The 27,938-nt window shown below is 39.6% G+C and overlaps 1 protein-coding gene across 4 annotated transcripts; it reads left to right on the top strand.

Moving 5' to 3' along the window:
• The first annotated feature begins 174 nt into the window (after positions 1-174).
• Positions 175-27,478, top strand: MATR3 (matrin 3). Of its 4 annotated transcripts, XM_063348657.1 has the most exons (15): positions 311-601; positions 8,677-9,755; positions 14,243-14,304; positions 14,829-14,870; positions 15,133-15,236; positions 16,352-16,404; positions 16,899-17,024; positions 17,667-17,792; positions 17,973-18,143; positions 19,447-19,578; positions 20,911-20,954; positions 21,431-21,821; positions 23,472-23,865; positions 24,458-24,579; positions 26,200-27,478. In XM_063348657.1, the coding sequence occupies exons 2-15, from the start codon at positions 8,865-8,867 to the stop codon at positions 26,248-26,250; spliced, it is 2,709 nt and encodes a 902-aa protein (XP_063204727.1). In that variant the 5' UTR covers positions 311-601; positions 8,677-8,864; the 3' UTR covers positions 26,251-27,478. The 4 variants fall into 4 exon arrangements, with proteins under 4 accessions (XP_063204729.1, XP_063204730.1, XP_063204727.1 ...); XM_063348659.1 differs by lacking the exons at positions 311-601; positions 8,677-9,755 and adding an exon at positions 175-239; XM_063348660.1 differs by lacking the exon at positions 8,677-9,755 and having other exon boundaries at positions 284-601.
• The last annotated feature ends 460 nt before the right edge of the window (positions 27,479-27,938 follow it).

Genomic DNA, 27,938 nt, shown 5'->3' with positions numbered 1-27,938 from the left:
GGTGGCGTCCGGGGACAGCGGGACTGTGCGGGAGGGCGGCGCTGAGGGCGGCTGCCAACCCGTGGCGCCCCGACCTGCCCGCGCTGTTCCCTCAGCGCGAGCCGTGGGGCGGGGTCAGGCGGGCGCCGCGCCACGCCCCCCCCCTCCAGCGCCTTCCCATCGTCCACGGCGGGAGCGCGCGGACAATGAGCGGCGGGCGGGCGGCGGGCCGGCGGCCGTGGGGTTCTCGCGAGAGCAGGGTGAGCGCCCCCCCCCCCCCCCCACTTCTCGCGAGACCCGGCGCGGCAGCCCCGCCTCCTCCTCCCTCTCTTCCCCCCTCCCCTCCTCCTCCTCTCCCCGGGCCACATCCCCACACGGAGGGCGGGGAACGGGCGGCCGGCGCCGAGCCGAGCGGAGCGGCGGCGAACGGGAACGGCACGGAGCGGCCGCCGCCGGGCACGTGAGCGGGCGGGCAGCGGGCGGGCGCGCTCTCGCGAGCCTCTTCCCTCAGCCCCCCCTCCCCCGTCCCTCCCCTCCGCCCCCCCCCCCCCCGCCGCCGGGGCCGCAGCCAACGCTGAGGCGACGCCGCCGCCGCGCTCCTTTCCTTCCCGCCGGCCCGCAGGTAGGAGCGGCGCTGCGCCCGCCCCCGGCCCGCCGCCATGTTAGGAACCGGCGGCGGAGGCCGCTGCTCCGTGAGGGGATTGGGTGGGTGGGGGGGGCGCCCGTTAGGAACGGTGAGGGGGGGAACGGGCCTGGCGCATGCGGGAGCGGCGGGCCCGGCCGGTGCCACGGGCCGCCCGCAGCGCCAACCGGCGCCCCCGCCCGCCGCCCGATGGTACTGCGGCCCGGGCCGGCCCGAACAAAGCCCCGCGGCCCGGCCGGCCTCCCCCGCCATGCCGGGCAGCGGCGGGCCGGGGGTCTGCTCCTCGCTGAGGGCGGGGAGAGGGGTCTCCGCTCGGCTGCTCGGTGTTTGAACACGTTAAACGTGTTTTCGGGGGTGACCCCGGCGAAACCCACGGTTCGCCCGCTGGCTGGAACTTTACCGGAGCGCCCTAGTGGCGCTTCTGGTGCCCGCTGGGGCCTCAGGGCCGGCATCTTTCCTCCCCAGCCCCCAAAAACGGCCGCTCGGAAGCCGAACAGCATGTCAGCAACGTGCGTGCCTTCCCCACGTCTCTGAAGGCCCTTAGTCTCAAAAACTGCTGGGTTTGACGCTTATGTGGCATTAAGAATTAATGAATCGAGCATTAAGAGTGCTGACAGTAGAAGCATCCGTTTGACTCCTCTTTCTACTCAGTTTCACTTTCATATAATTTAATCTGTCGTTACAAATCGTGCTGCAGGGATTTAACCCCCCCCTCCTCCTGTGGTGGCCTAATAACGTTTTTTTTATGTACGTATTTTGTTTCCAGAGTCAAAAGTGATGAGATATAAAGTTCACCTATGCTGAAAATAAGCAAAAGTTTAAAAAGAACTTTCTGGGAACCTGGAGAACTGCTTTGCTCTAATAAATGTAACATTTATGCTGTAGAAAGAAAGCTGAAATACCCTTCTTGTAAAGGTGCAGCTTTTTTCCTTTCCACAAAGCATACCTTTGGGGAAAAAAAAAAATCTAATACTGTTTTAAACAATTGAATAGTCCTTATTCCTTTTACTCAGCCTTAAATTCCTCGAGTTTTTTGAACTATTGATGGAGTAGGCAGTCCTGACTTCCTAGAGTAAGATAAGTAGGGAGCAACTCTTGTTGAGAATATGAGTCTCTTAAAAGCAGTCTGTGTAGTTTTAGTGCCTCAGAAGAGGAAAAGGGAACGTTTTCTGATACTTCTTTATAAAGAATCTATTGATCAGTGGTTTAATCTTCCTGAAATTTGAAACGTGTTAATACATTGGAAACGTTAATATATTAAAATTAGTTTTTTCAAAATGTAGTGAATCATATATTAACATTTTTAACGTATTACCGATAAATTAGTGGAGTTCTGTGTTGAATTTTATCAAAAACCACACAAAATGATTCGTTACTGAATTACATGGAATAATTAAATTTGAGTGAGGTTGCTGGCACTTGATCCTTCTGCATGTGTTTGCTCAGGGGTAACCCAATATCTGTACTTTCACGTTGTGCACTAGGTAAGGAGATGAAATGTAAGAAACAAATTCAAGAGTTCTGATTGCTTCCTAAGGATTCTGGTGAGGCTGGCAATGTCACAAGCCTTTTTTGTTTGCTTTAGAGAAGCTATCTGAAGTTACTGTCTATTGAAAACTTGAGTTTCCAGTGTTTTGCACGTGTCTAGTTGTTAAGTACATGCCAGGGCTAAATGATGGGAAGAATAACCAAGAGAAATTCTTAAATGCATCCTTAAAAATATGAATATCCGTGTTCCTAAAGTTAAAAACTAAAAACCGATTAAAGAGGAGGGAAGAAGAGTCAGTCCTTGAGGCTCCAAACTAAATTTAAGGATCCATTGTATTATGATCCATACAATTGAAATACGGTTGCCATCTGGTTTATTCAGGACTACACTTAAATTAATTTGGTGGGAAATAAAGTAAATATTGTCTGTTGCTCTTCTCTGTGACTTGCACAGGTCTCTGCTGAGAGTTCTGTTGAATGCGAAGATATTTTGTAATCTAATACTTGACAGTGTTCTGGGTAGCTCAGCAAATCTGGGGGAGAAGCTGTTGTAAGCAAAGCTGCAAAGAAATTATTTCCATTTGGTTTATTTGTTAATTTATGAGTGTATTTTTGTGGCCTCTATGCTGCCTGCATTCTTCCTCAGTGCTTCAAGTCAGCAAGTCTTGAAAACAAAAGCAAATACCTCACAATATTTCTGAACTAATTTAGTTTGCAAGTGTTTAAGTACCATATTATGTAGTCATAACTTAAACAAGAGAGTTTTTATTTTGAGCACTAAAACAGTCAGTCCCTTGATTCGTCTCTGCCACTAGACTACATCTCTACAACCTCATGCAAGAGTTCAGCTGGGAAAGAATGCGATTTTATCCCAGCTCTGGAAATGCCTGGAGGCAAACTTACATTCACTGATTAGTCAGAACGCTTTTTAATCACTTACCAGATCAGAATACAGAAGTGTTCTGTTTATTTCTTTTTTTAAAAAAAAAAAAAAAAAAAGTTAAATTAGTTCTCTGTTACGCTGATTAACTCTCTGATATGGTCTGTCTTTGGATCACTTTATATGCAACCTGTTTATTTAAAAAAAAAAAATTGTGGTATTTTCTGTGATTTTTATATTTTTTTTTGGTCAAAGTTTTGGTGCCCATGAGACTATTTATCTCCAAAACTGACGTGAATGAATAGTGATTGTCTCCTTGCTTTGCCAAGTGCATGAACATAACGGTCGTTATTCCTGGAGCTTCCAGGCTAAGATCCTGTATCATTCCGCAGTGACACTGTTTTTAGCAGATCCCTTCTGTTGAACCAAGTCTTCATGGCTTCATGAAGCTTTTCGTAGGTGCTGGACCCTGCACACATCCATCTTAATGTGGAGTTGCAGCTCTGAAGGTAGTGACAAAGAGTGGACTTACAAGTAGTAGGAAGGAGTGCATGGAAGCCGTAGACATAATCGTGACAGACATTGTTCTGTATGTTCCTGGCCATTTCTATTATCCCTTTCTAAAAATAAACATTTTTTTGCCTCCTTTACTCTTTCTGTACTGTTCCTCGGCCCCTTTTTTCACTTCTGTTGTTTCTGTAAAGGAATAAATGCACTTTTTTTCCATGCACTTCTTACAAAAAGAGGGATGCTTGAATTTATTAAATTATGTAATGAGTGGAAATAGGAAGTTGGGTTCTTTTACAGTGCTCTTTTCTGCATTCAAATGTTGAAAATTATATAAGTTCTTCAAGATTCTTAACTGCTCAACTAGTCATTTTAGTTTCCCATTTATAAATAAGTCTTTTTCATATGTAATACTTCTCTGTTCTGAAGCAATCTTCTGTTACAGTAACTTCAGATCTCAGATTATTATGTGCTCCTCTGATCAAGCAAGTCACTGAGATGAAGCTAAACGTAATCCTAAGAAATGAAACTCTTCCAGTTGTTCTGCGAGGCCTGAAACAGATTGTCTAATCTGCGCACAAAAAAAGCGCATGAATCCAGTGTGCCAGGTGCTGCTTGAATTTTTGAGGTGACGACCTTTGAAGATTGGTTGAACAAGATGAGTTGTTTTCTTGCATGTGAAACAGCAATATTAAATAACCGCTGTGAATACTAGTACCTGAACTGGGTGATAATCTGCATTTTTCCTCTTTCTAAGGCTGCTAGACAATTCCTCCTTTGCTTTTGGAAAGACAGTGGCCTTTTCTGTATTGTCTGAGTTAAAGTAATCTGGTAGACTTACATCCATTGTACTCAGTTATTCAGCAGCTAGATAACATCTGCTTCTAATTCCCTTGCAAGTTCTTGTTTTTATTACCATTATTTCTCGGAGCAACATGGGGAGACGCCTGTCTAAATTTGTCACTTGGACTTCCAGATCTCTTCTGTCAATGACCTTTTTTGCCATGATGCGCTGGAGACAGTTTTGTCAAGAAGCATGTGAGTTCTTCCATAGGGGAATGGATTGCTGCACTGAGTGTAACACGTAAAGGAGGAGAAGAAAAATCTGTAGTTTTTTATCTAAAAAGCAGGGGTTGTGGGTGTGAAACTTCTTAGAGACTTTTTTTTTCCTCCAGGGGTGTGCTGTATTCAAGAGCTTTGTGCCGTTACGAATTGAGGGTGTATTTTTCAGCTTGCAAATTACTTCATGTATTTATAATTGAGTTTACTTGATTACATTCAATATGTTCTGAATAATTTTGTTTTTGAAGTGAAAGTGAAACTGACTAGAAAGTGAAAACAGTTATTTTTCAGTTTTGAGACTTTTCTATAAATAGTGGAAGAGGAATGGGTACAAGATGAGTTGTCCTAAGAATGAGATTAATATTAAAGCTATAATATATATACTCGGGTGAAAAAAAAAACAAACCTAAAACTAAGTGGTAGAAGAAATAGGGAGCTAGGGAACTACTTTCAGCCTACTGGAGTGCTATAAAAGGTGGTAATCTGAGGTTATTGTGCTTACCACAATCAGTGTATCCCAAGAATTCACTTAATTAATCTTTTCAGGAACAAAATTAATATTTATGTGGAGCAAGAGTTGTATAAGCTTTATTGAAAAGAGTTAATCAGTTTTACACGAAAAGAAAACCCTTGTATAGTGTATGCAAGTCAGCCTTATTTTGGCCTTTATTTGGTAGCAGTGTATTCGGTAGGATTCAAATTCCTTATTTTTGTTGTCTGCCTTTACAGAAATCTCTTTTGCAGCTTCTAGATATAAAGTGTTTTTTCATTGTCCCCATTTGTCCGGAAATCTATTTGACTTTCAACTTATTTCAAGGTTGCTTTATATTATATATTTTCAAATCCTAATATGGCCAAATTTCTGTCCACAGATCTTAAAAACGTATATCTGAAAGCCTGTCTGTTCCCAGTATAGGTGAAATTACACGAAGAGCAATTAGCTTAACACTTTCAACTCTACTAAATCATGTCTGGATCTTTAGACAGCTTTGTTCAGTCACACTCATCTTGTTGCGGTGACTCAGTTGATGGCACACGCGCTTAAAAGCTGGCACTGGTCTGTGGGAACCTGTCTCTAATCAGATACTGACACGAAATCTTTCAGAAGTGTTCAACACGAGAAATGCGATCTTAGAATCACGTATTAAACCTGACCATGTGGAAGTTAAACATTCTTTGGTACGGTTTTTAGAGCTCTTCCCCCACCTTGTTTTGTTGTTGTCTTCATCCGATCTTAAAAGAAGGGGGATGGTTAGGAGTAGAGCACAGCAGCAGTTGCAAGATGATGGTGATGTGATAAATAGTGATTTTTGACGATGTCTCAGAAACCTAGTTTTTGTTTAGTAACTCCACTCGAATACCTAATCAGGTGTAGGGCAGTTTACTGCCTAGCACACCAACCGCCAGCGTTATATTCTGTCTTCATCGTATGATTGTCTTACTCTCCCACTTCATGCTTTTTCATAAGATTGTTCCTCTTTGTTTCTTTGTCTCGTTTTTTCTCCCCATCTTTCCTGGTTTTATTTTTCTCTTTGCGCACAGTATGGTTATGCAAAACCTCCCTGTGTGTGTGGGGTCGAAGCATGGCCTGCAGTCCGGTTCTCTGCAGCCCAGGTCCCTGCCAGTCTGGGAATTGTTGGGTTTTGTTCTCTGCTAATCTCTCCAGAGCAGCGGACAATGAACAGCCAATTGAAAACTGTGACAAGAGGATTACTGAGCATCTGTTCAGAGAGAAAGGGTATGTTTGAAGAGTGGAGAACTTTCCTGATTTAGTGAAAACTTGAATAGTGCAGGTCCTTGCATTAACAGCAGGACGCACAGTGCCTTTCCTGACCACATGGTTGTCTGCTGAACCGCTGCTGGGGTCAGGTTTGTAAAACCCCCTGGAATATCTGATTTTATGAAGAACCTAGTAAGTTCAGCTTCAAATTGTTCGGTAAGTGTGGGAATGAAGTAGAAGGAGATGTTTATGTAAAAGTGGAAGGAGTAAGGATTAAATGGTAAAACTGTCATAGAGTATTTTGAAGATTACTGAATGTGTATAAGATAAAACATGGTACTCAAGTGAGTATTAGTGTTTCTCTCGTGTTTGAACTTGAAAGAGTCTTGATTTTTACAGTACAGTTCTTAAATGCTTTCTATTCAGGTGTTCTTTAGTGTGGCCAGCTTGTCCTCAGTATCTCACTCAATTTGCCTCGTCTGCTCTCCCTATATCCTTGTTTTACTGTTTTCGTCTAAAGCTTTCTGCAGCGCTTTTCTGTCGTCTTCTACTTTTAAACTTATTTTTCATCCCCATGTTTCTCAATCTCTTATTCTTAACCAAATGTTACACAATTAAGCTTACTTTGAAGTAACTCCAACATATGTGGATCTGAAAAGCACAGCTGAAATATGAGTTTAGATGTACTGATAACAGAATACGTAGCAAACTGTATAAAGCAGTTACTTTTCAAAGATGGAGCTGTGTGGGTTTTGTGTGCTTTATGTATCTCTCATAGAATCTATTATTTTTCTACATAAATACATAATTTTGTAACACGCTGCTACCGAGAAAGAAAACCCAAGTGCTTTTCAACTTAAAGTAGAAGAAACTTTGCGCTATTGAAACAGGGCTCTGGATTGAGTAGGCAGTTGGGGTAGAGACATGCTCATAACCTTGGTCTTTTTTCTTCTGTTCCCAGTACAAGAGAAATTGCCTTCTGCAGAATCGATCTCTTCAAGGAAAAATCCTTGCTTTCATTTTGTCCTTTCCATTCCTCCCCAAACGTACCTGTTCTGTTAGAAGCTGATTTCATTTGGAGCTATGCAATTTATGCCTGTTTCTTTTTTTCAAGTGATTATGTGTTTTATGCACATCTGAGTGGCAGTGCTGGAGAAGCAAAACTGCTCTGCAGAGATTTGGAAGGGCTTTAGCGCATTGTGGATCCAAGAACAACGTATTCCTGGTGGAATGTTTTCATGTGTGTTGAATCGCTTTAAATTTTGTGTATCTGTCCCAAGGCTGAAAGAGTATGGGGAGAAGTATTACAGTTTATTTCTGCTCTGCAGTAAAATAAGAAATTTATGGAATTTGTCCATTGCACCATAAAATACGCTGTGGATATTGATACACTGTTTGGTGAAAACTTCAAGTGAATGCAGTTGAACCAACTATTTAAATATGAGGTTAGTATTTTCATGGAACACAGGGCAGATCTTTAACTACCACATATGGTCATGGTGTCAGAGTGTCAGACCTGAACGAAGGAAGAAGCCGTTTGCTGGTAAGCGACAGGGACAGCGTCCTGCAGGGCTGGCTGGGGTGCCGTGCCATCTCCTGACTCACCTAGTGGCTCTTTCTGCAGGGCTAGGGTTTTCCTTGGGTCTCCCATCCCACTACAAGCCTGACCTTGTTTAGCTTGAGGTCTGCCAGTACAGGCCCATGTCACGGCTGCAATATAACACAGTAAAGAATCACTTCGAAGTGCCATTACCTGTAAAACTGCAATTTGAGCAAGAGGTCTTGTTTACTTCCTGCAAAATTTAAAACTTATTTTTCTTGTTCACATCTGTCTTCACATCGGTAATTTGAATTTTACTGCAAAAAGATTGACTGTTATGTTTGGTCTTATTTACCAGATCTTATAGCAGAAACTTTTTGCCCAAACTTCAGTTACTTTTAACTTCCTTTCGTCCTATTCTGTGGCGGTATAGGTTTCATTTTCAAATATGTATCGTATGCCAAAATCATCTTGGATTCTATGGGCTTAAGTTTTTTTGTGGTCTTCTCATGGACGCTGTACAGTAATGTAGGGTATAAACAAAACCATTAACCAGAGATCAAGGCTTATATGCTAGTAAACTTTAGATGCTTTCAGACATCCCAAACTTCTGAAATTCACTTGTCTTCGGTATGAAAGTAGCTTTTTGTAGAAGAGTAGTATGTATAGGAAACACGACTGTATTTTTATCTGAAATGATATATGTAGGTTCTGGGTACCTCTTGAATCTGTTAAGTTATGTAATAAAAGCCTTGTAAGATTGAGATCTTTAATGTTTTTAGATCAACATGATGCATAAGTTTAAAACAGCATCTGTTTAAAGGGATTTATGACTAAAACTGCTTGTTTTTCTACAGAATTGTCTGGTGTTTCTCAGCTTGAAGAAGATCTGCAGTCATTATTGATCCTCTTTCTTGGCGTTACCATTTTTGAAGTGAAGTTTGCCTAGCTTTCTAGTGTGAGCTCTCTTTTCAAACATCTTAAAAACAAAACAAAAAAAAGAATTTTTTTTTGATCCATAAAGTAGACAAGCTCTAGTTCTACAATGTCCAAGTCATTCCAGCAGTCATCTCTGAGTAGGGATTCACAAGGTCATGGGCGTGACCTCTCTGCAGGAATAGGCCTTCTTGCTGCTGCTACCCAGTCTTTAAATATGCCAGCATCTCTTGGAAGGATGAACCAGGGTACTGCACGCCTTGCTAGCTTAATGAATCTTGGAATGAGTTCTTCATTGAACCAACAAGGATCTCATAGTGCACTGTCTTCTGGTAGTACCTCTTCCCATAATTTGCAGTCTATATTTAACATTGGAAGTAGAGGTCCGCTCCCTTTGTCTTCTCAGCACCGTGGAGATGCAGACCAGGCCACTAACATTTTGGCCAGCTTTGGTCTGTCTGCTAGAGACTTAGATGAACTGAGTCGCTATCCCGAGGACAAGATTACTCCTGAAAACTTGCCTCAGATCCTTCTACAACTTAAAAGGAGGAGAGCTGAAGAAGGTTATGGTAGAGATGGCAGATCATCCACACGGGAACCACCGTACAGAGTACCTAGGGATGATTGGGAAGAAAAAAGGCATTTTAGAAGAGATAGCTTTGATGATCGTGGTCCTAGTCTCAACCCAGTGGTTGACTATGACCATGGAAGTCGTTCTCAAGAATCTGGTTATTATGACAGAATGGATTATGAAGATGACAGATTAAGAGATGGAGAAAGGTGTAGGGATGAATCTTTTTATGGTGAGACTTCGCATAACTATCATAAATTTGACAGTGAGTATGACAGAATGGGTCGTGGTCCTGGTCCCGAGAGATCTCTCTTTGAGAAAAAGAGAGGTGCTCCTCCAAATAGCAATATTGAAGACTTCCATGGATTCTTACCGAAGGGTTATCCCCATCTGTGCTCTATATGTGATATGCCAGTTCATTCTAATAAGGTGAGTTATGCACCAGATACTTCTATTTTCCTTTACGTTGTAGTATCTGTTCTGTTTTTACCTATTTCTTGTAATTATTTCTATAGCCTGGTTGCTTTTGAAATGATCTGAAAGTTGGTTTGAGAGTGAAAAAGGCACTTGGTTTATTTGCAAGGTAATTGTTAACAAACACTGTAAACCAGGGCTTTACATTAATGTATTTTGTTTGCCCCGATTGCTTAACTTCAAGTCAAACAGCTATCATCTACTGGGATATCTTATTTATATTTTACATCTACATGTTCTCTTAACCACAAACATCTGGCATTCAAGCAGTTTTGGGGTGGGTTTTTTTATTTTTTTTGTTGGTTTGGGGTTTTTTTGCAGTGTATCTACTGTGCTATTCGGGAAGCTAGTTTCAGCTCTCCTCCACATCTGTCTTGATTGCTGATTTATATGTAGTTAAGATGCATTCTTGCACAGTTCCGCTTTTTCCCTGTCCAAAGGGAAAGAGTTAATGTAGAGCCCTGGCACTTATTTGCAAAAGTAAAAACTACGTTTTAGATTAGCTCATTCTTGCCTTTTTAATTTCACTTTAACACTCTGTCTCATACTATGGCTGAAATTTGTCGTCATTTTTCTCCTTTTTCACAACTTTCTTAGACACTTCAGACTCACTTTTTATTGTCACATGTTGCATCTATCCCTGTAGACTCTCCGAGCAATCAGTCTGCTGTTGCAGTATCCCGCTCTGCGTTCCTCGTAGTGTTCTTTACTTGGCTCGCCAGTAGAGTGGATCTTCGGGTGTGTTCGGTTATGCTGAGACTTCCCTCTTAGTTTATTCATGAGAGTTCAACTCTCTGCAAAGGTAGCAGGTTACTCAAAAAGGCCTTTTTATTCGGACATTATTTCCAGAGCCTTCTCACTTTCAGCTTTTCCAATTTTACTCATCTTGCTGATTTTCAGTATACTAGGCAATTTAATTGGCTAATTGGCTAATGCAGTGCCCCTCTTGTCACAATTAGTGGCTAATTAGCTCAAAGGCCTTCAATTGAAAATATAATACATGCTATTACTGTAAAATTGATGCAATGTGGAATTGCTGTTACTAACCATTTCTTTACAGTTACCTCTCAAAGTGCTGCTTCTGTACATCTAATCTTACTGAAACACGAGAATTATTCTGTCCCTGCAAGGAACTGATCAAACCGGTTCTAGAGCACGCGCTGTACGACTCCAGCTGATCTGACAGTTTATGAACTTGTGTTGCTTTAATTACTTTCTATATAAAAAAATGATCACAGTAATCCGAGTTTCTTGTCTCCTATATTTGATGTTTATTTTCATAAAAGGTTTTAAGTGTTGCCAGTTTAGATGCCATGCTCAGTTCTGTAAAAGGACTTCATTTGGTTAGATTGAAAACATAAACTTCTGAGGCCCTTGAAGATGGCAACCAGTAATCCTGTAAGTAGGGGTCTTTTTAGCACTTTATTTTAAAGCTTCATGCTTCTTAGTTTGCTTTGGTATGAAGATCTATTGAAAGGATATCCAACGTGAAATATCTTTCCAGGTATGAGAAATACAAAATTCTTTTGACAGCATAACTTAAATGGCTGACTTCTTCTGTAACATGTAAAACCATCTTTTTTTTTAGGAATATGCTTTGATTAAACTGCTAGTACACCATAAAATATTTGAGATTGGATCATCTGTTTCTTGTGACCCAAGTTTGGGCTTCGTTTCTAATTTCAGAAATCATGTCACTGCAAGAATTTTTCTCTTTCTCTCCTTTTTTCCTCTGCCTTGCATACCTAACAGTTACAGAATTCCTTATTTTGTGTCTCCCACAAAATTGAATCAAGTAGAACTTAACTTTTAACGTAATCTGATCTGAACCAAAATTTATGGAAAGCAGAAAGGGAATGCTTTTCTTAGCTGGGACAATGTAAACTTACTACTGCAGTATCAAAATCTCATTTTCCCCATCTCCAAATAAAAATATCATAGATGACTTTTTTTAAGAGCATATGATAAAACACTGTGTATTTTAAGGCTGAGCAGGGGGCTAAACACCCCTAGTGGAAGTTAAGCTGGCAGGCTAGTCCTCTGTTTTTTCTTTTTTAGCCAAGTTATTAATTGCTTCTTTAATTTGCTGTGTATATATTTTAAGACTCAGTTTGTTTTCTCTCTAATTGTGAAGTAAATGGTGCCCCAGTTCCCTTAGACATTTTGTCAATCCTGATCCCTTTATCAAGGAATGAGTTGTTGGATGAGGAGGGGTTATTTTCCCTGCCAAAGAAAAAGGCTGGTGCCACATGAGCAGATGAATGTGGAGGTTAAACACTTCAAACAGTGATCAATCTCAAAGGAAAAACACGGCCGTGTCCCTAATAGAGGGCTATCTAAAATTAGGTCCTTAAATTTGCCCTAATTTTCTGAAGAACAGCGCGTCCTCTTGCTTGCATCAGTTGAGGCAAAAGGTAATCTGAGTTTTAAGAAACTCCCTTCAGATTTTCTCTATCTTAACTTCGGGTGTTCATGTTAATTCGTGTCTGTAAATATCTAGTGCCCTGAAACAGCAGGGAGTGGTGCTCAGGCTGGGTAGAGGCAGGGAGTCAAGGGAAGTCCAGATTAAGAATTTTATTAAATACAAAAAGTTAATAATGTAGATGAGCCATTGTTGTTCTGAAAACTTTCCCTGGGGAAAAAACTCCTAAGTTATATATCAGATCTCCCTTTTTTGCCAATTTAAAAGCATTTGAAGTATAATGAGAATTATATCTCCCAAACTTTGGCTCCAGATTGCAGATAATGTCTATTTCAGTTTATAATAATTCTAAATTGCATGTTAAGACAGCTTCAAAGCATGGTGTATCTAGCAGAATCAGCCACCATGGCTTTACAGATTGTGCACCCAAATTTAGAGGGTTTTTAGTCTTTAAGTCTGTTGTCTGTAGTATAGCACTAAAACTTGTTAGCAAGTTTTAAACTGAAGACGCTTTGGTTTTAAGTATTGAATGTTTTGTAGGTAGATAGGCTTGCTTGGGTTTTTTTTTCATCCTAATTGCCAGCGTGTTACTAATTTATAGTTGCAGTGCCTATATCTTGTGCTGAGAGCACCACTTTTTCATGTTCTTGATAAAATGAGTGAAGGTTTCATTTTACTCCATGTCATATTCTGTGTATCATGGAGTAATGTTGCGGTGTAGTCTAACGACAGTACTTTATGGGAGACTTTAAATCCAGGTTTTTCTCCTTTGTGGAAAGTGCACTGTAGGCATCTAGCATGTGGAAAGGCTACAGTAAGCCCCTGGAGTGTCTTATTGTATCCAGAAGGGTGGCTGTAGTGTGGCTGAAACTGAAAATCAGGAAAGATGAGGGATTAGGAAAAAATCGTTTGTGGGTGGTGAGCAGGAACACACGTGTAAGAAGAGACAGATAAAACAGTCAGCCTATGCAGCACACATGTTCACAGCTGAAAATGTAGCTGAGAGGAGGAAACCTTCAGTTGTTAAACTGTCCCCCAAAGATCCATATTTACTCTCCCCTTCATTTCTCTGAGAACCTAAAGCTGAGTTGCCCCGTGTCTCTCTGCTGATGCCTTTGCTTACTGAAGAGCAGCAGAGGGGAAATTAGACTGTGGCTCACAGGTGTGCAGCAGTGAAACTTAAGTTCTGTCACTTCACAAATGCAAATATAGCACAAAGTAGTGCTGTTACTTGTAAGAACGTAAGTGTATGGAGATCAGGCACTCTATACTTCAATAAAGGAGTCCCCATGCCTTCTCCCCTCTTGAAATAAAAAACTCCCTTCATAATCAACAAAATCTGCAGAGAAAAAAGTAGAAAGCCCACATTCCTTGCCAGTGCTAAAGCCAGAACCAGAAGGAATTTTACCTGGCTGATCTGGTTTCCATTATTCCTCCTTTGTACCATCTTGATTGAGATCTTCTTTTTATTTCTTGATTATTCCCTGCAAATGGACGTATATTTTTAAATGTCAGCTGTATAGTAGTTTGTCCTAGCTATGCACTTTCATTGCTTTTAGTCTTTCCTTTCTGAATTCCTTGCGATTTCTTGGCCTCTTTATGGTTCTAAAAACTTGAGCGTTTAGTTCACCTTAATCTTTAAAAGTCTGAGGAATGAAGCAGAGAGTGGAGGAAATTCTAAAATTAATGAAGGAAAAAAAATATCTCGGCATCCAGTTCTAAAATGCAATTGCAATGCTGCAGCAGTTATCCCCTGGTAAGCTTTGCACCTCTGAGGCAGGATCAAGCCCGTAGATTGCAAGATATTTTTCATCAGCCACCTTTTCACCCAGGTTAGGCGTTAAGAGGTAGGTCCAATTTCAGTGTCTTTAAAGCACTACAAAAAGAGAGTTTTGTTATTTATGTATGTATCTTCGATACTTCAACTTAGAAGAGAAGATACTGCGCTATGCTACATTATTTTGTTAAAAATGGTTTGCCGTACGCGGGTGTTAATTTTTAATTATTTACTTTGCTGCAGGAGTGGAACCATCATATCAATGGAGCGACTCACAGCCGACGTTGTCAGCTGCTGCTTGAAATGTATGAATTTGGAGTACAGTAAACATTCTTGTGGTGTGAGGGCATGTACAAATGAAGAGTGGTCAATTACGTTGCACAAAGCAGGTCTAGAAAACATGCGGTGCCCTGTAGGGAATAAAAACATGCGACTTAAAAGAGAATCTTCAGGACAAAAAAGGGATCTCGGTTCATAACTTGAATCCTACTGATGTATGTGTAACATTTTAAAGAGCTGGACCTTGAAAGTTGAGAATCTGTTGCAATTTATTTACTAGTCGCTTACACCAACTTCTAAATTTCTGTTGTAAAACAAACTGTGCAATTTGTATTATAAATTGGCAGCCATGTTATGTATAGTGTAGGAAGCTTCTCATTAATAATAGCACTTCCAGCCTGTCGATAGATACAGCTCGTGTCTCTAGTGGGCAATGTTACCATGTGTTTTACCTGTGTAACATGTGACGGTAATGCTGCTTGGATGAACATTATTACATAGGTAGAGGAGATTGTATTGTCTTACCTTTTCTATTTTTCTTTCTTTTAAGATACCCAGAATGGAATCCTGACAGTGATTCAGGACATGGAATGTAAGTAATAATGAATTTTAAAGGATTTGTAATTTTTACTTGAAGCAGAGGACATTCTTAATGTTTTACGTGAAACAACAGACCTGCTTTTCTTCAAACGGATACCTCCCTTTGTTTTTTGCTAGCTGGAGAGCAGCAGTAAAAGTAGCTGATTCCTCTTTATATGTTCTGCAGAAATTAGGAATTTTTTTTAAGAATTAAAGCTTTCACAGTTTTTTGTTCGTTTGTTTAAAAGAAAGGTGTGCTTTCCTGTTCTTTCTAGGGGTGATCCCTTTATGTTGCAGCAATCCACAAACCCTGCACCAGGAATTCTGGGACCACCACCACCTCCATTCCACCTTGGAGGACCTCCAGTTGGGCCAAGAGGTAACGTCAACAGGCACCTCCTTTTACAAGACTGAAGTTCATGATTTTATTTCTTGTTTTAATTTGTTATCAGTGTTTTAGAATAACAAAACAAAACACTTTTCTGCGCAGTGGAACTGAAATACTTTAGTCGCTCCCTGGCCAAAGAATGGTACCCAGATCCCACCCTTTTACGTTTCTACCATCTGCTCACTACCAAACACATTATTACGGCTGTTTTTTTAATTATGTTTAATCTACACATGTTCTGGACTTGTATTTTTTTCCTGTCTATAAGTTTGGTTTTTTTATCTGTCTTCTGATTAGCTACATGTCGGTGGGGTTGTTTGGGCTTTTTTTAGTGACACTTTCAAGCATTCAGTGTCCTAAGTGTTTTTCCCCCTTAATTTCAAATTAATTTGACAAATAGATTTGAATATAAACTGAGAAACGGGAAGACAGATGATGCAAGCGTCTTCTTCACAGGAAGGCAGGCTAAGAATCAGGTTCTTGCCTGAAGTTGTTACTTCCTACCTTTTAAATAGTTTGAATGACTAAAAGGCAAAACTACTTAATTTACCTAGGTATCCTGACAGAGTATGAGGATTTCAGACGCTTTAAAGGAATTTTTAGATGACGGGTGCATTAATACTTAACTTCATTGAAATACTGAGCAAAAAGCGGTTTTCAGGTGTTTCCTAGTAAAATGGGCATTATGATAGAATTGGTGTGTTTTAGAACCAAAACTAGGCGTCTTTTTCTGCATCTAAAAACCCCAGTTGTAAAAACTGTATCTTAGTTAAAGAGATCTCACATGTGTACGGAGATGTTTTGCAATGGCAAATCTTACTCTAAAACAAGAGATTTTTTTTTTCAATGGGCTTTACTTATTCTCTGCTATTTCTGCACATAAGTAAATGCAGCTCTTTTTCCAATGTTAAACTGAAAAGAATGATCAGAAAGGGGAGGACCTCAAGTTACAAGAGCTCTGAAACAAACGAACAGCTTTTTCAGTTTTTAAAACTTGACATCATTCTGGTTTAGTATTACGAATGCGTTATATCTCTTAAGAACTTGGGAAGAGACATGTTAATACCGGTTGAACTAAGCTTGCTTGTTCTTTTAATTTCTTAAAGGAGCTGGAAATGGAAATATGCAGGGACCGAGACACATGCAAAAGGGCAGAGTGGTTAGTATTAAATATTTGTTACTTTTCTTTTTAAAACCCCCCACAAATTTATGTTATTGCTTTTTGTTTGCTTTCATAAGATTATTTTTTTTTTTTAATGAATGAATGGATTGTCTTTAAAAGTGGAATCTTAGGATTTATTTGTGTGGAAATACTGAAGCTTTGGAATAAGATTGGGATTTCATTGTGCCAGGTACTCTACAAAATATTTATTCCAAAACTGCACAGACCCTATTTAAACGTTTCTCTTGCGATGAAGCTGTGGGACATGAACATACAGAAGGGCAACTTTGGCTGGGCAGGCATCTTCCTCTGGGAATCCCTGGAGGTTCTGTGCCTTTTCTATATGCGCCTTGGTTTGGTTACTACCAAAGATTAAAAAAAATTTTTAAAAAAATGATAAAAGTAGAGCAGAGCCTTGGCAGACTGTCTTTTTAGGTTAGCTGATACGCATTTTTATTTCATGTTATGTATGGTTGCATTGTCTTCTACAGGAAACAAGCAGAGTTGTTCACATCATGGATTTCCAGAGGGGAAAGAACTTGAGATATCAGCTGCTTCAGCTTGTTGAACCGTTTGGAATAATTACAAATCACCTGATTCTCAACAAAATCAATGAGGTAAGATAAGGCCCTTTAGTACCACTGTTGGCACTGCTTGGTGTCTGCAGTACACTTAATTTTTATAAAAGGGCTTGCTCAGCTACCAAGCAAGATGACCCACGTGTCACCAAGGTCACATGTGCGAAAGGAAGAGTGACTAGTTTCTTTCCAGAAATGCTGTAGTACTGCATTTTAACTTAAATATTGTTTAAAAAAATCCCTCTTGTTGGGTGTTCATAGCTTTCCCAAAAGTACACTATGCCTGCAAATTCTAATATTGTTCTAATAAAATAAAATAAATAAATTGTTCTACTATTCTCTTAAAACTTATTTGGTCTTAGTTTGCATTATACAGTGTGTCATATTTTGAGTGTGGAAAAAGCCAGTACCATAGAAGAGAAAAAAACAGGAAGCAATTGAATGTTCTGAATCCAAATCTAGGTGGAATGTAAACACACCAAATAGTTCTGTTTGTGCACCTAAATAAAGTATGTGAAATTCGTGCCAAGTTCTGTGGGTCAGTTAATGTCGTAACCAAAAAGCAATTTTCATTTTTGATGCAGCTATTTTTGCAGGAAAACAAGGAAGAACTTGAGATTTTTAAAGAAAAATTCTAATTTTTGAAGGAGTAGCACTTAATTTGTTTTGATATGATTTCAGGCGTTTATCGAAATGTCGACCACTGAAGATGCCCAGGCTGCAGTGGAATACTATTCAACAACACCTGCGCTGGTGTTTGGTAAACCGGTCAGAGTCCACTTGTCACAGAAATACAAAAGAATAAAGGTAAAAACACTTCTGCTTTTTTAACGTTGCCTTATTTTCGTCTGGGGCAGTCAGTGTTATGAGGCTGTTGCATTTAAGTTATTCTTAATTTATGTACTTCTCAGCTCTATCGAGTTAATCAAGCGACATTCATCCATGTATATTTTTATGCACTTAAATTTCATTCCCTTTTAATTTTAGAAACCCGAGGGTAAACCTGACCAAAAAACTGAGCCACCAAAACCAGAACTTGGTCGTGTGATTCACCTCAGCAATTTACCACATTCGGGATACTCTGACAACGCAGTTCTCAAGCTGGCTGAACCGTATGGAAAAATTAAGAACTACATACTCATGAGAATGAAAAGCCAGGTAACACAGGGAGATACGTGTGCGAAGATCTGAAACTAAGGTTTTTAATGGTGAAGAAACGATGTGCCTTTAATTGGTGCATGTGTAGACTTTCTGCACTAGCATAGATATGGAAATGACTAGGGCACTATGTAGGTGGTGGTTTGCTCTCTCGCTTACTGACAAATGTTGCTGTAATGTGAGCTGCTTTAAGAAAAAAAAAACAGGCCTCAGCTGTGAAGAAGGTATATTTAGCAACTAGGCTTAATTTTTTTGTTATGCAGATTTCTAGGAGTCTTGGAACTGTTATTTAAGGCTGAAAAAGCATTATCTAGGAAACATTAACAAATATATTCCACTATTAACACATTTCTTTAATTTACCCTTTATTTTTCATTCTTTAATCCTAAACAAAAGCAGTCCTGTGGCTCTCTTAAAAAAAAAAAAAAAAATAAAAAAATGTTTGAAGATAGTGCATTGCATGTGTATAGTAAAATGCTTTGGATGTGCATGATTTCTATAAATATGCAGGACCTTAAAGTACATAGTTCCCTTTTCTTTTTTTCAGCTTTGCTGTCCCAGTTTGTTGCTCCCTTGTTAAATAGGAAATTCTAGCACTTTCTCAAAGAGCTGAGTGCCTGAATCCCCTAATGCCACACTTGTGGAATGAAAAGTTACTAGAATCTATTGTATGACCCCTAGGAAGTCCTCCCTGACCTTATTTCACTGGAAGAACAAAATCCCTTGTGGTCTAAACTGGATGCAGAAACAGCTTTCTTCTATCTGCCAAAGATACTCTAGCCCAGATGTGTTTTTAAAAACTTGTTCAGCAAAGTTAGAGCGTCGTAGGCTTTTGTTTCTTGGAGGAACACCTCACAAAGCGCAGGGCCTATAACCAGCACCCGCTGCCTTTCTGTTTCAGGCTTCTCTCAAAAAAAATACAAATAAAATACTGGTGTAGTTGCTTAGCTACCCTAGAAGTCCCGGATACTAACGCACCAAATAAATGAGTTTCATTGTCCAGAAGCTTTTTATTTGGAATAATATTTTAATTTATGGTGAGCTTTTTTGCCGATTATTTAAATGCCTGTTGTTTCATTTCAGACCTTTCTATGGGACATACTAACTGAATTGAAAAGCTGGGGTGTATAGAGCGCGTTGGTAAATTTTAAAATGTGAGGCAAGTTTGGAGAGGATGGGTATAGCTGAATCTCAAAATTTTGTTTCAGCATTTGGAAATGTTGTGGTTTAAGTTGAATAGCTTTGCCTGCAGAAGTGTTGTGTATTTCATAGTGGGTTTTAATGTGTGTTTTAATCTTTTCAGGCTTTCATTGAGATGGAGACCAGAGAAGATGCTTTAGCTATGGTCGAGCATTGTGCCAACAAAGCGCTTTGGTTCCAAGGCAGGTGTGTGAAAGTGGATTTATCTGAAAAATACAAGAAACTGGTGTTAAGGGTAAGTAGTCGGTTTTTAGGGTTTTTTTTAATTGTAAGGTGTAAAATGAAGTAGAGACAGGTATCACTGAGAATCCAGTGCTGCTTGTAAAATGTAAGGATTTGCTTTAGTGATTTCTGGCTACTTAAGTGCAGTTACTAAGCATGAGTATGGTGTTGGTGAGGCCTAGAACAAAGTAAGAGGATTTTCCTTTCAGATTAAACAAACCCCAAACAACTACTAGAATTTCGATTTTAAACTAATTGGTGTAGATTTTGATGAAAATTTCTCCATTTAGAATGTTCTGTAATGTGGGTTCTCTTTTTTTTTTTTTCTCGCCCTCCTCTGAAAATGATCAGAGAGTAAAACCAAGCTGGGCGGCAGAACTGTGTCATCGTACACTGCATGCCTAATTCCTGACTCTTGGTTGGGTTCTCCTTTTAGCTGTACTCCTGTGTACAGGGCAAAGACAAAATATCACTAGGGACTGCTTTTTAAACTACGAAGTATTGCAACAGAATGCGTTTCCTGTGTTGGATGACATCCTTTAATCCCTGGTGGGGAAACTACATAGATAGACTTAACCTTAAATTCTCATTTTTAAGAATAAGATTTGTCAAAACTGATGACGTAACTGCAGCTTTGCATGTGCAGCTCATATCAAGGAGGGAAGAGTTGGCTGATAGCTGTTTGTTTGGGCTTTTTTTGACAAAACACCAGGCCAGTACTCTTAAAAAGCAGAAGAAATCTGAACAGTCAAGCTATCTCTCAAAAACATACGTTTTCTATTGCAGAGTATGAAGAAATCTTACTATTGCACATGATCACGCACCAAAAATGAACGCTTTGTGGCAAATTCAAATACTTAACCAATGCATTGAATAGTTTTCCATGTTACTACCATAAATGTGGAATTTCCTGTTGAGTAACTCCTAAATAAATGAAGTGTTCTGAGTCTTCAAAAGCTTTCCATGTAGCCCGCTACTAATGATAGGGAGAAGAGTGTAGGTTGAGACTGATTTGTGCCGTTGCCTGCGCCATGCTGTAGCAGCTCATAAACAAAAGAGGAATTGTATATGATTTTTCTGGAGCAGGATAATCCTATTTGGTTTATATTGAATAACTGGTAATTACTGTGAATAAAGACATGGGATTTCTAGGTTGGTAATGTCCCGTCTAACATAATAGTTTATTAACTGGTTGGAAAGTGGGCATGGAAAAAAGAGTACCTGTGGATTAGCGTAATTGGAAGCACTTGGCTAGATTGTGCTGTCCGGTCTGAGTTAATGCTGCAAAGGTTGCATAAATAATGCTCTACTGTGACTTAATTTTTTTTTTTAAATTTTATTTTAGATTCCAAACAAAGGAGTTGAACTGCTGAAGAAGGATAAAACTAGGTAATTTCCTATTGCTAAAGCATAATGTTGTTTAAAAGAAATACGAAAATACCTTATCCAGTGTACAGGAATTATCCAAAAGAAGTCAGGCGAGCTCTGAGATCAAATTGGTGTTCGTTGTGCCCTGAGATCAACTGTTTCTAATATGCTACCTACCCTCTTCCTCTAATGATGGAGACTTCACAGCCTCTTTGGGCTCCTCAGGAAATCTTTTCCAGTCCTTAATTAGTCTTGCCTTCCTGCAATTAAAACCCACGAGCAGTTGTCCTGTCCTGTAGGGACAGTTCATCCTTGCAGCAGCCTTTTGTGTATTTTAAGAATGGTATCCTTCAAGGTTTCCTTCGACCTTCCCTTTCCTGAACTAAAACACAATCTTTTTCAGGCTTGTCTAGAAAAATATAACCTACCTTTTGGTTTTATTAGTCGTTTCTGGGGTCTCTTCAGGTTTACAACCAGGTATTCTTTGCTCTTTACAGAAAGAGAACATACTCTCCAGACAGCAAAGATTCTCCAAGTGATAAGAAGTCTAAACCAGATGCTACTCAGAAACCTGAAAGTGGCAGTGTAGAAGATAAAGCGAAAGAGGAGAAACAAGATGATGCTGCTGAGCCATCAGGCGCTAAAAGTGGTGAGCAGGCAGACCAAGACGAGCCCAGTTTACTCCTGGAATCTGAAGATGAGCTGCTAGTGGATGAGGAGGAAGCAGCAGCACTGTTAGAAAGCGGCAGCTCGGCAGGAGATGATGCAGATGTTGCCAATTTAGCCGATGTGACTACTGAAGAGAAAAAGGACACAACTGATGAAGTGACCATAAAAACCGAGGGGAATGTTGTGGCCAATCCAGCAACAAAGAAAAAGCTTAAAAAGGTAATCGTATAGTGAGGTACCCCAGTGTGGAAAACCCGGGCTAACTTAAATGGCACCCCACAGTACATCCTATTTCAGATCCTGTTCTTTAAAACACGTGCGTGGCACACCTGTCTGAAGAGAAACAGGCATTAAAGCTCCTGGAAGAAAATGGGAAGATTCCATTGGATGCAACTTGCAAATGGAATCGGTTATAAATCACACTCTGTTTTGACAGAACCCGTTAACCTTCTACCCATGTTGCTTCCTGGAGTTTTAATTGCCTTTCTCTTCACTCCCTTTTTGATTAATACTGAGCAGCCAGGAACCGCTTTCTCACGAGCAATTTCTCGTGAGACTGGCTGTAGTTACTCCTTTGAGCACAGAGCAGAGCAGTGATAGTCAAAAAATTATTTATTTGGGACTTGATGGTAATCTAGCCTTGCACAAAATTGTATGTACATCTGTAGTTTACCCTTAGCCAGAAAAGTAGGCAAGTCCGTTTGCGGTTAGCCAAGGCCCATTTCCAATTGGAGGGGGAAAAATAAAAAATTAGTTTGAAGGTGTCTTCAGTGATAGGCTACTTGCTGTGAATTTCCTTTCTCCCACCAGATGATCCCACACTCTCGTGGTTTTTTATGTTCCACCAGCTGCTTTTTAAATCATAATTGGTGATGTGGAGTTTTAGTAACTTTATTGACTTGGAATGTTGGCTTGCAAAAAAGTAAGGCGCGTTCCGTAATGAAGGAAGTGTACATGGTTTTCAGATAGAAGGATTTCTATCAGGAAGCTAGTTATGTGGTGTTGGGATTAATACTGCCAATGCAAACGGCAGGGATTGGTTTTTATTACGTCCGTATCAGTTATGATAAACTGCCTCAAAACCCAAACTTGCTCCCTCGAAGACCTACATCCTTAGAGCACAGATGCAAAGCTAACGCTGTTTCAGTGCTACTCACAATTGCGGTTAATCATGTGGAATGCTGATGTCTCCATTCAGCGGGAATGTTTCCCAAAAAATCAGAATTTGGACAGATTCACTGGCTTTTAATGAAGCTGGATTTTGGGAGACCTCCACAGTTTTGGTAGTTGGTGGTTTTTGGGTGGTCTCTTGTTTGTTTTTCTAATGCAGAATCTCTAAGCTTTCCACTGACTGAAAGATAGTTCTTTAATTATTTTTTTTTTAATTAACTTTCATACACTTAGTGGGCATAGAATTGTTCTGGTAAGGTTTTACCTTTTATGCAGGCATGAATTTGAGGATCTTGTGGGACTGTCTCGAATAGAAGCACAACTTGGGCATTCCAAAATTACTTCCACTTAAAATACTTGTATTAGAAGGGCTTTCAAAGTAAGAATAAAGCAAAAAGATACTGAAGTTCTTAAGTTGAAGATCACATGTTGATATGATAAAACAGTGGACCCTCATGATGCAAAAAAAGATAATATATATTCTGAAATTGAACGCTTGATTCTGGGACAGCAGAGTACATTTATAAAGAGCTTGTTGCACTTTTGCATGCTTGAGTAACGTTTTGAATGAGCAAAGTAGGTCTTGAAGGAAGAATTTTTCCAGGAAATTTGGAGACGATATTTCTCTTCTGAAACTTAAGACGGTTTGAGGGAAACATTTAAGAATAAGCTGACATAAGTAAATCGTTTTCTCAACAGCGATACGTGGGTGGCTTTCCGCGGAGCATGGAAGGTTTTGTCACTCTAGATGAGGTTGGTGATGAAGAAGACTCGGATCATCAAAAACTCCGCAAGTCGGGTTTGGCAGTAAAATCTGCTGCCAAAAACGATGATAGTTTGGCAGAAATCAAAGTAGACAAGATTGAGGAGCCGGAGCAGGAAAATGAAACATTAGAAAATGGAACCAAAACCGAAGATAATTTGAAGGCTGAAACTGTAGAAGCCTCTGATACCGCAACAGCACAGGATACTGAGAAAAATGCCCATGAAAATACGGACACCCAGGATGAGCAGGAAGCAAAGAGTGTCCAAGAGAAATCTCTTGTTCCCGATGAGTTTAGGATTGGGCCATACCAGCCAAACGTTCCTGTTGGTAAGGCTGTTTCCGTTTCTTTGCAAATCTGTCTCTCTGCATTGCAGTAGCATTTCTCATTCCATTTGACTTTAATTTCTGGCAACACATTGCCGCTGAGCCTTTCATTTTAGGGCTTCCTGCTCTCCTTCCCTTCTTCACTCCTCCCCTAACCCTATAGTATTTTCTTTCTTTTTCCCCTTATTTTCATACAGTTCTCCATAACACTTTCCTTAGGCAGAAATTAAATCGGAAGAGGTATATTTTAGCAACACCAATTAATAGCACAAATCACAATAGTGGTAATAGTTTAGATTCATACTAAATACTCAGAAACTGATCCCAGAACATTGTTAGTTCTTTTGAAGGAACCAATAAAATGGACCCTTAATCTGAAAGGTTGATTTTAAATTTAAAAAAAGAAAAGCCTGCACATACTTAGCTATTACTAGGCCCCGGCTTGACTAGACTAAAACAAGGGCTTTTAAAGATAAAGCAGCTTTTAATGTAAAGTGAATTATGGTTTTAAGATTTAGCTGAAATGACATATGACATTAAAAGAAATGATGTAGAGTAGATCTCTTAGTTTATTTTGTGGTGTTTACTTCTCTAGGTGTGAATTATGTGGTACCCAAAACAGGGTTTTATTGCAAATTGTGTTCCCTGTTCTACACAAATGAAGATGTTGCAAAAAAGACCCATTGCAGCAGCCTTCCTCATTATCAAAAGTTGAAGGTAAGGCAAAAACTTGTTCATTTTAAATGGCGTGATTCTTTCCTGGGGAATAGAGCTGAATGAGACTGGATTGAGGAGGAAAAAAAAAAAAAGCCTTCAGGTAGTGGAAATTGGCTTATTCTATAACTTTTAACTCAAGCTAGACCTCTCCAAAACATCATCTTGTGAAAATAATATGCAGAATACACATTTTTAAGATGGCCTCCAGCATTATTTTTCTTGGTAAACTTGAATTAGAGAGTGTTCGGATTGGAGTAAAGGCCAGGCTTAGAAGTAGTGGTGCAGAGTAAATACAGATGACTCAAATCCCTTACAGTTGCCCCTTTGAGAGTGTTTTTTAACCAGTCAACAGAGCTTAAGCTCAATTTTTTTATATAATTTTTTTTTTTAAATTTCCATATTTGCAACTTCTGATTTTGTGAGCATGTTTTACAATTTCTAATTGGCTTAGGTATCACATGATTGCATGGCATGAATGATAACGCTGCTGCTGTATCTTTGTGTACTGTGAGCTGCTTTTAAATACCACCTCCAAAAAAGGGAAATCCTAAACAACATTCTAATAATAACGCAGTGTTCACATAAATTGATTTCATACCAGTTGATTATTGAGCTGGAAACAAACCTCGGGGGTTCCGTAGAAAAGAAGGTGGCACCTCTGACTCAAAACGTTTGCTTTCTCCCTTGCAGTAATAGGGAACCCTAAACAAATACAGGGCCCTGGAAGGCAGATGGCACAAATAAATGTCACAAAGCAAACAACACTGTCAAGGAGTAGATCAGAAAATCAATTCCCGTGCAGAATCTTTGTAGTAAGATAAACCCACCTCATCCATCACCCATAGCTTTTTTTTTTCCTTTTTTTTCCATTGAGGTACCTGATTATGGGACTTTAAAGACTTGATGTAAAAGGGGAGGTGGGGAAAATAGTCCCAGTTCATTAATTTTATCACTTGCTTAAATGAAACATGGTTGGATTTGCTTTTCCATGGCACAGATGACTAGCGAGCTGCTCTTGAAAGACTCTTGTAAGACTGATGTGGTTTTAGAATCGGGGAAGGAAGGGGGGGAGAATGCAGCTTTTGTTTCACAATGCCAAGGCACTTCTCTAGCTGGGAGTCTCTCTCACTTTGAGAGCAATGAGTAAATAAATAGATGATTTGCTGTTACTACCAAATGTCATCAAAATGATAACAAAATTCCTCAAACTTCCAAAAGACCCCTTCTCTAGGGAGGGGAGATGGTTTGTCCCTAGTTCTATAGGTGGCGAATTCTGACCAGGTAAGTGGCACGATCGCTGTCACAAGTCCATGACAAAATGGACAGTAATTCCCTTGGCTTGCCGGCCTGTCAGGAAGGTGCTAACAGCACGGCCAGGGAAATGCTCTCAGGGGCCACCATTTGGTCTTTACTGGTGGCAAGCTGTGTGTTTGGTGACACGACGATAACGTGGTGCTTCAGAGGAGCTCCGCTTCGGTATACAGAGAAGTGCCGGTCTTGTTAGTTATCACCTTTGCAGTTACTATTCACAGATTTTACGAGTTGCAAATTGGATTTATGTTTCTGTTATTGATGAGAAACTTTAAATATATCCAAAATGTGATTGCTTTCTTTTAACAGAAAATTCTGGATAAAATGGCAGAAGACCACAGGCAAAAGAAAGAAGCTTAAAAGGAAGGAAGGATGTAAGGAAAACAGTGGCTTCATTTTTAATGTTAATCTTTTTTAAAAGCAGTACAAGTAGTAGATGGAAATACTGTATTCTTTTTTGTTGTAGTGAAATACAGTAGGCATTATAGGTCTGTTCATGTGTTAAATGTTGTAGCAAAAAGCATATGCAGTTAAGTTAATGACAAACACTTGTTCTTTATGTGAGAATGGCAACAAGTTTTTTGTTTTGACACTTCAAGCTATTAAAGAAAAAATCTTGCACCCTTGTGGAAAGCTCATCTATGGGAAGAAAACTTCATTTAAGTGAAACTTACTATTTTCAAGCTTCAGAAATTGTCTTTCAATTCCACTCTCAATAAAAAATGAAAAGTAACACTGTATTTTTATTTTATCTAGAACATTCCGTATTTCAGTCTGAGCCTAGCAGATATTTAATTTGGAGTGTAGGGATGTCATTGCATTTCACTTTTGAAAAAGTCTTTAAATGTAAGTTGCATTTTTAAATGTTGAATTGCAGTTTCTTTTAATGTCATTGCTGTTATATAGCAAATAGGAAAATTAGTGGCTAGTCAGCTTTACAACTTTGTGATTTTTTTTTTTCCTAAGCTCTTGATAGACTTTCCTATTCAGCTATTCCGTGTATTTTTAGTGAAAAGTAAATGCCCATTCTCCTCTGACCAGTATTATTTCCTTGAGCTCTTCCTGCTTTTACTTGAATCTTGTAGCTGTCGTACATCTCTAGTATATTCAAAAGCAGCATTTGAGTCCTGAAATGTAAAAAGGTATCTTTATATTCTCCACATGTAATTTTTCATACCTGCATTTTAAAACTGTTTTTGTTAAAATCTGGTTTCGTCAAGAATCTTTAGAACTGTGCTCTTAAATGTACCTGCACATGTGATATGTGAACAGGAATTTGCATGTGTAACCTGTGTTTATCTGTAGTTTTTGTTATTTACTGCTTATTTGTGAATTCAGGTTACTAAAGTGATTTACCAATAAACAAAGCTAGGCAACAGTAATTTGTTATAGATGTTTGGCATGTTAACCAATGTGTCTACTGAACTCTTTACTCCTGTGTTCATGATACCACACTGAAACTCTAGCTCTCTCTAAAATTTGCATGCTTTAACACCTGTGATTTAGCAGCTTTACTGCATAACTTTTCTTTCTCTTTCCTAAAACCTCGTTTGTTTCCAAACAAATTAAAATATCACTTGTTAAAACACTGGTAGGTATATCCTGCTGACAGTTTTGTTTCTTGAGTTTTATGGTATTTTTGTCAAAGCTGACATTCAAGCCATATCACGTTCCTGGGAGTAAAAATGACGAGGGACAGTGCTTCCAGCCTGAGCTTCCTGGCCATCAGGGGGGCTTCAGTGCTAAGATGGATTGTCAAATGTAGGAGGCTGAATCTTGATGAAGTTAATTTACTTAAGCAAATACACCTAGCAGACACAAGATGGGGTGGTTTGTGGAAGCGAAGTCTCGCTAACTTGCCTTTCCAGTTGTAACTTTCTGCTGTTTCATCCTCACAAAAAGGGGAGGTGTGCAATCCCTTTTGTGCAAGAATTAACTCTGACTTCAACCGTCTCCTGCTGTGATGGTAGCAGTTTCTCTGGGGACTCTCTGTAGAGCGTGGGGAAATGCTAATAAGCAGCTAATGGTGCAGATTTTATTTAAATAGC

The sequence above is a fragment of the Chroicocephalus ridibundus genome, chromosome 11 (assembly GCF_963924245.1).
Source record: "Chroicocephalus ridibundus chromosome 11, bChrRid1.1, whole genome shotgun sequence".
NCBI classification, from domain to species: Eukaryota; Metazoa; Chordata; class Aves; order Charadriiformes; family Laridae; genus Chroicocephalus; species Chroicocephalus ridibundus.
The sequence above is the reverse complement of the archived record's forward strand: the minus strand, read 5'-3'. Positions and strand labels throughout refer to the sequence as shown.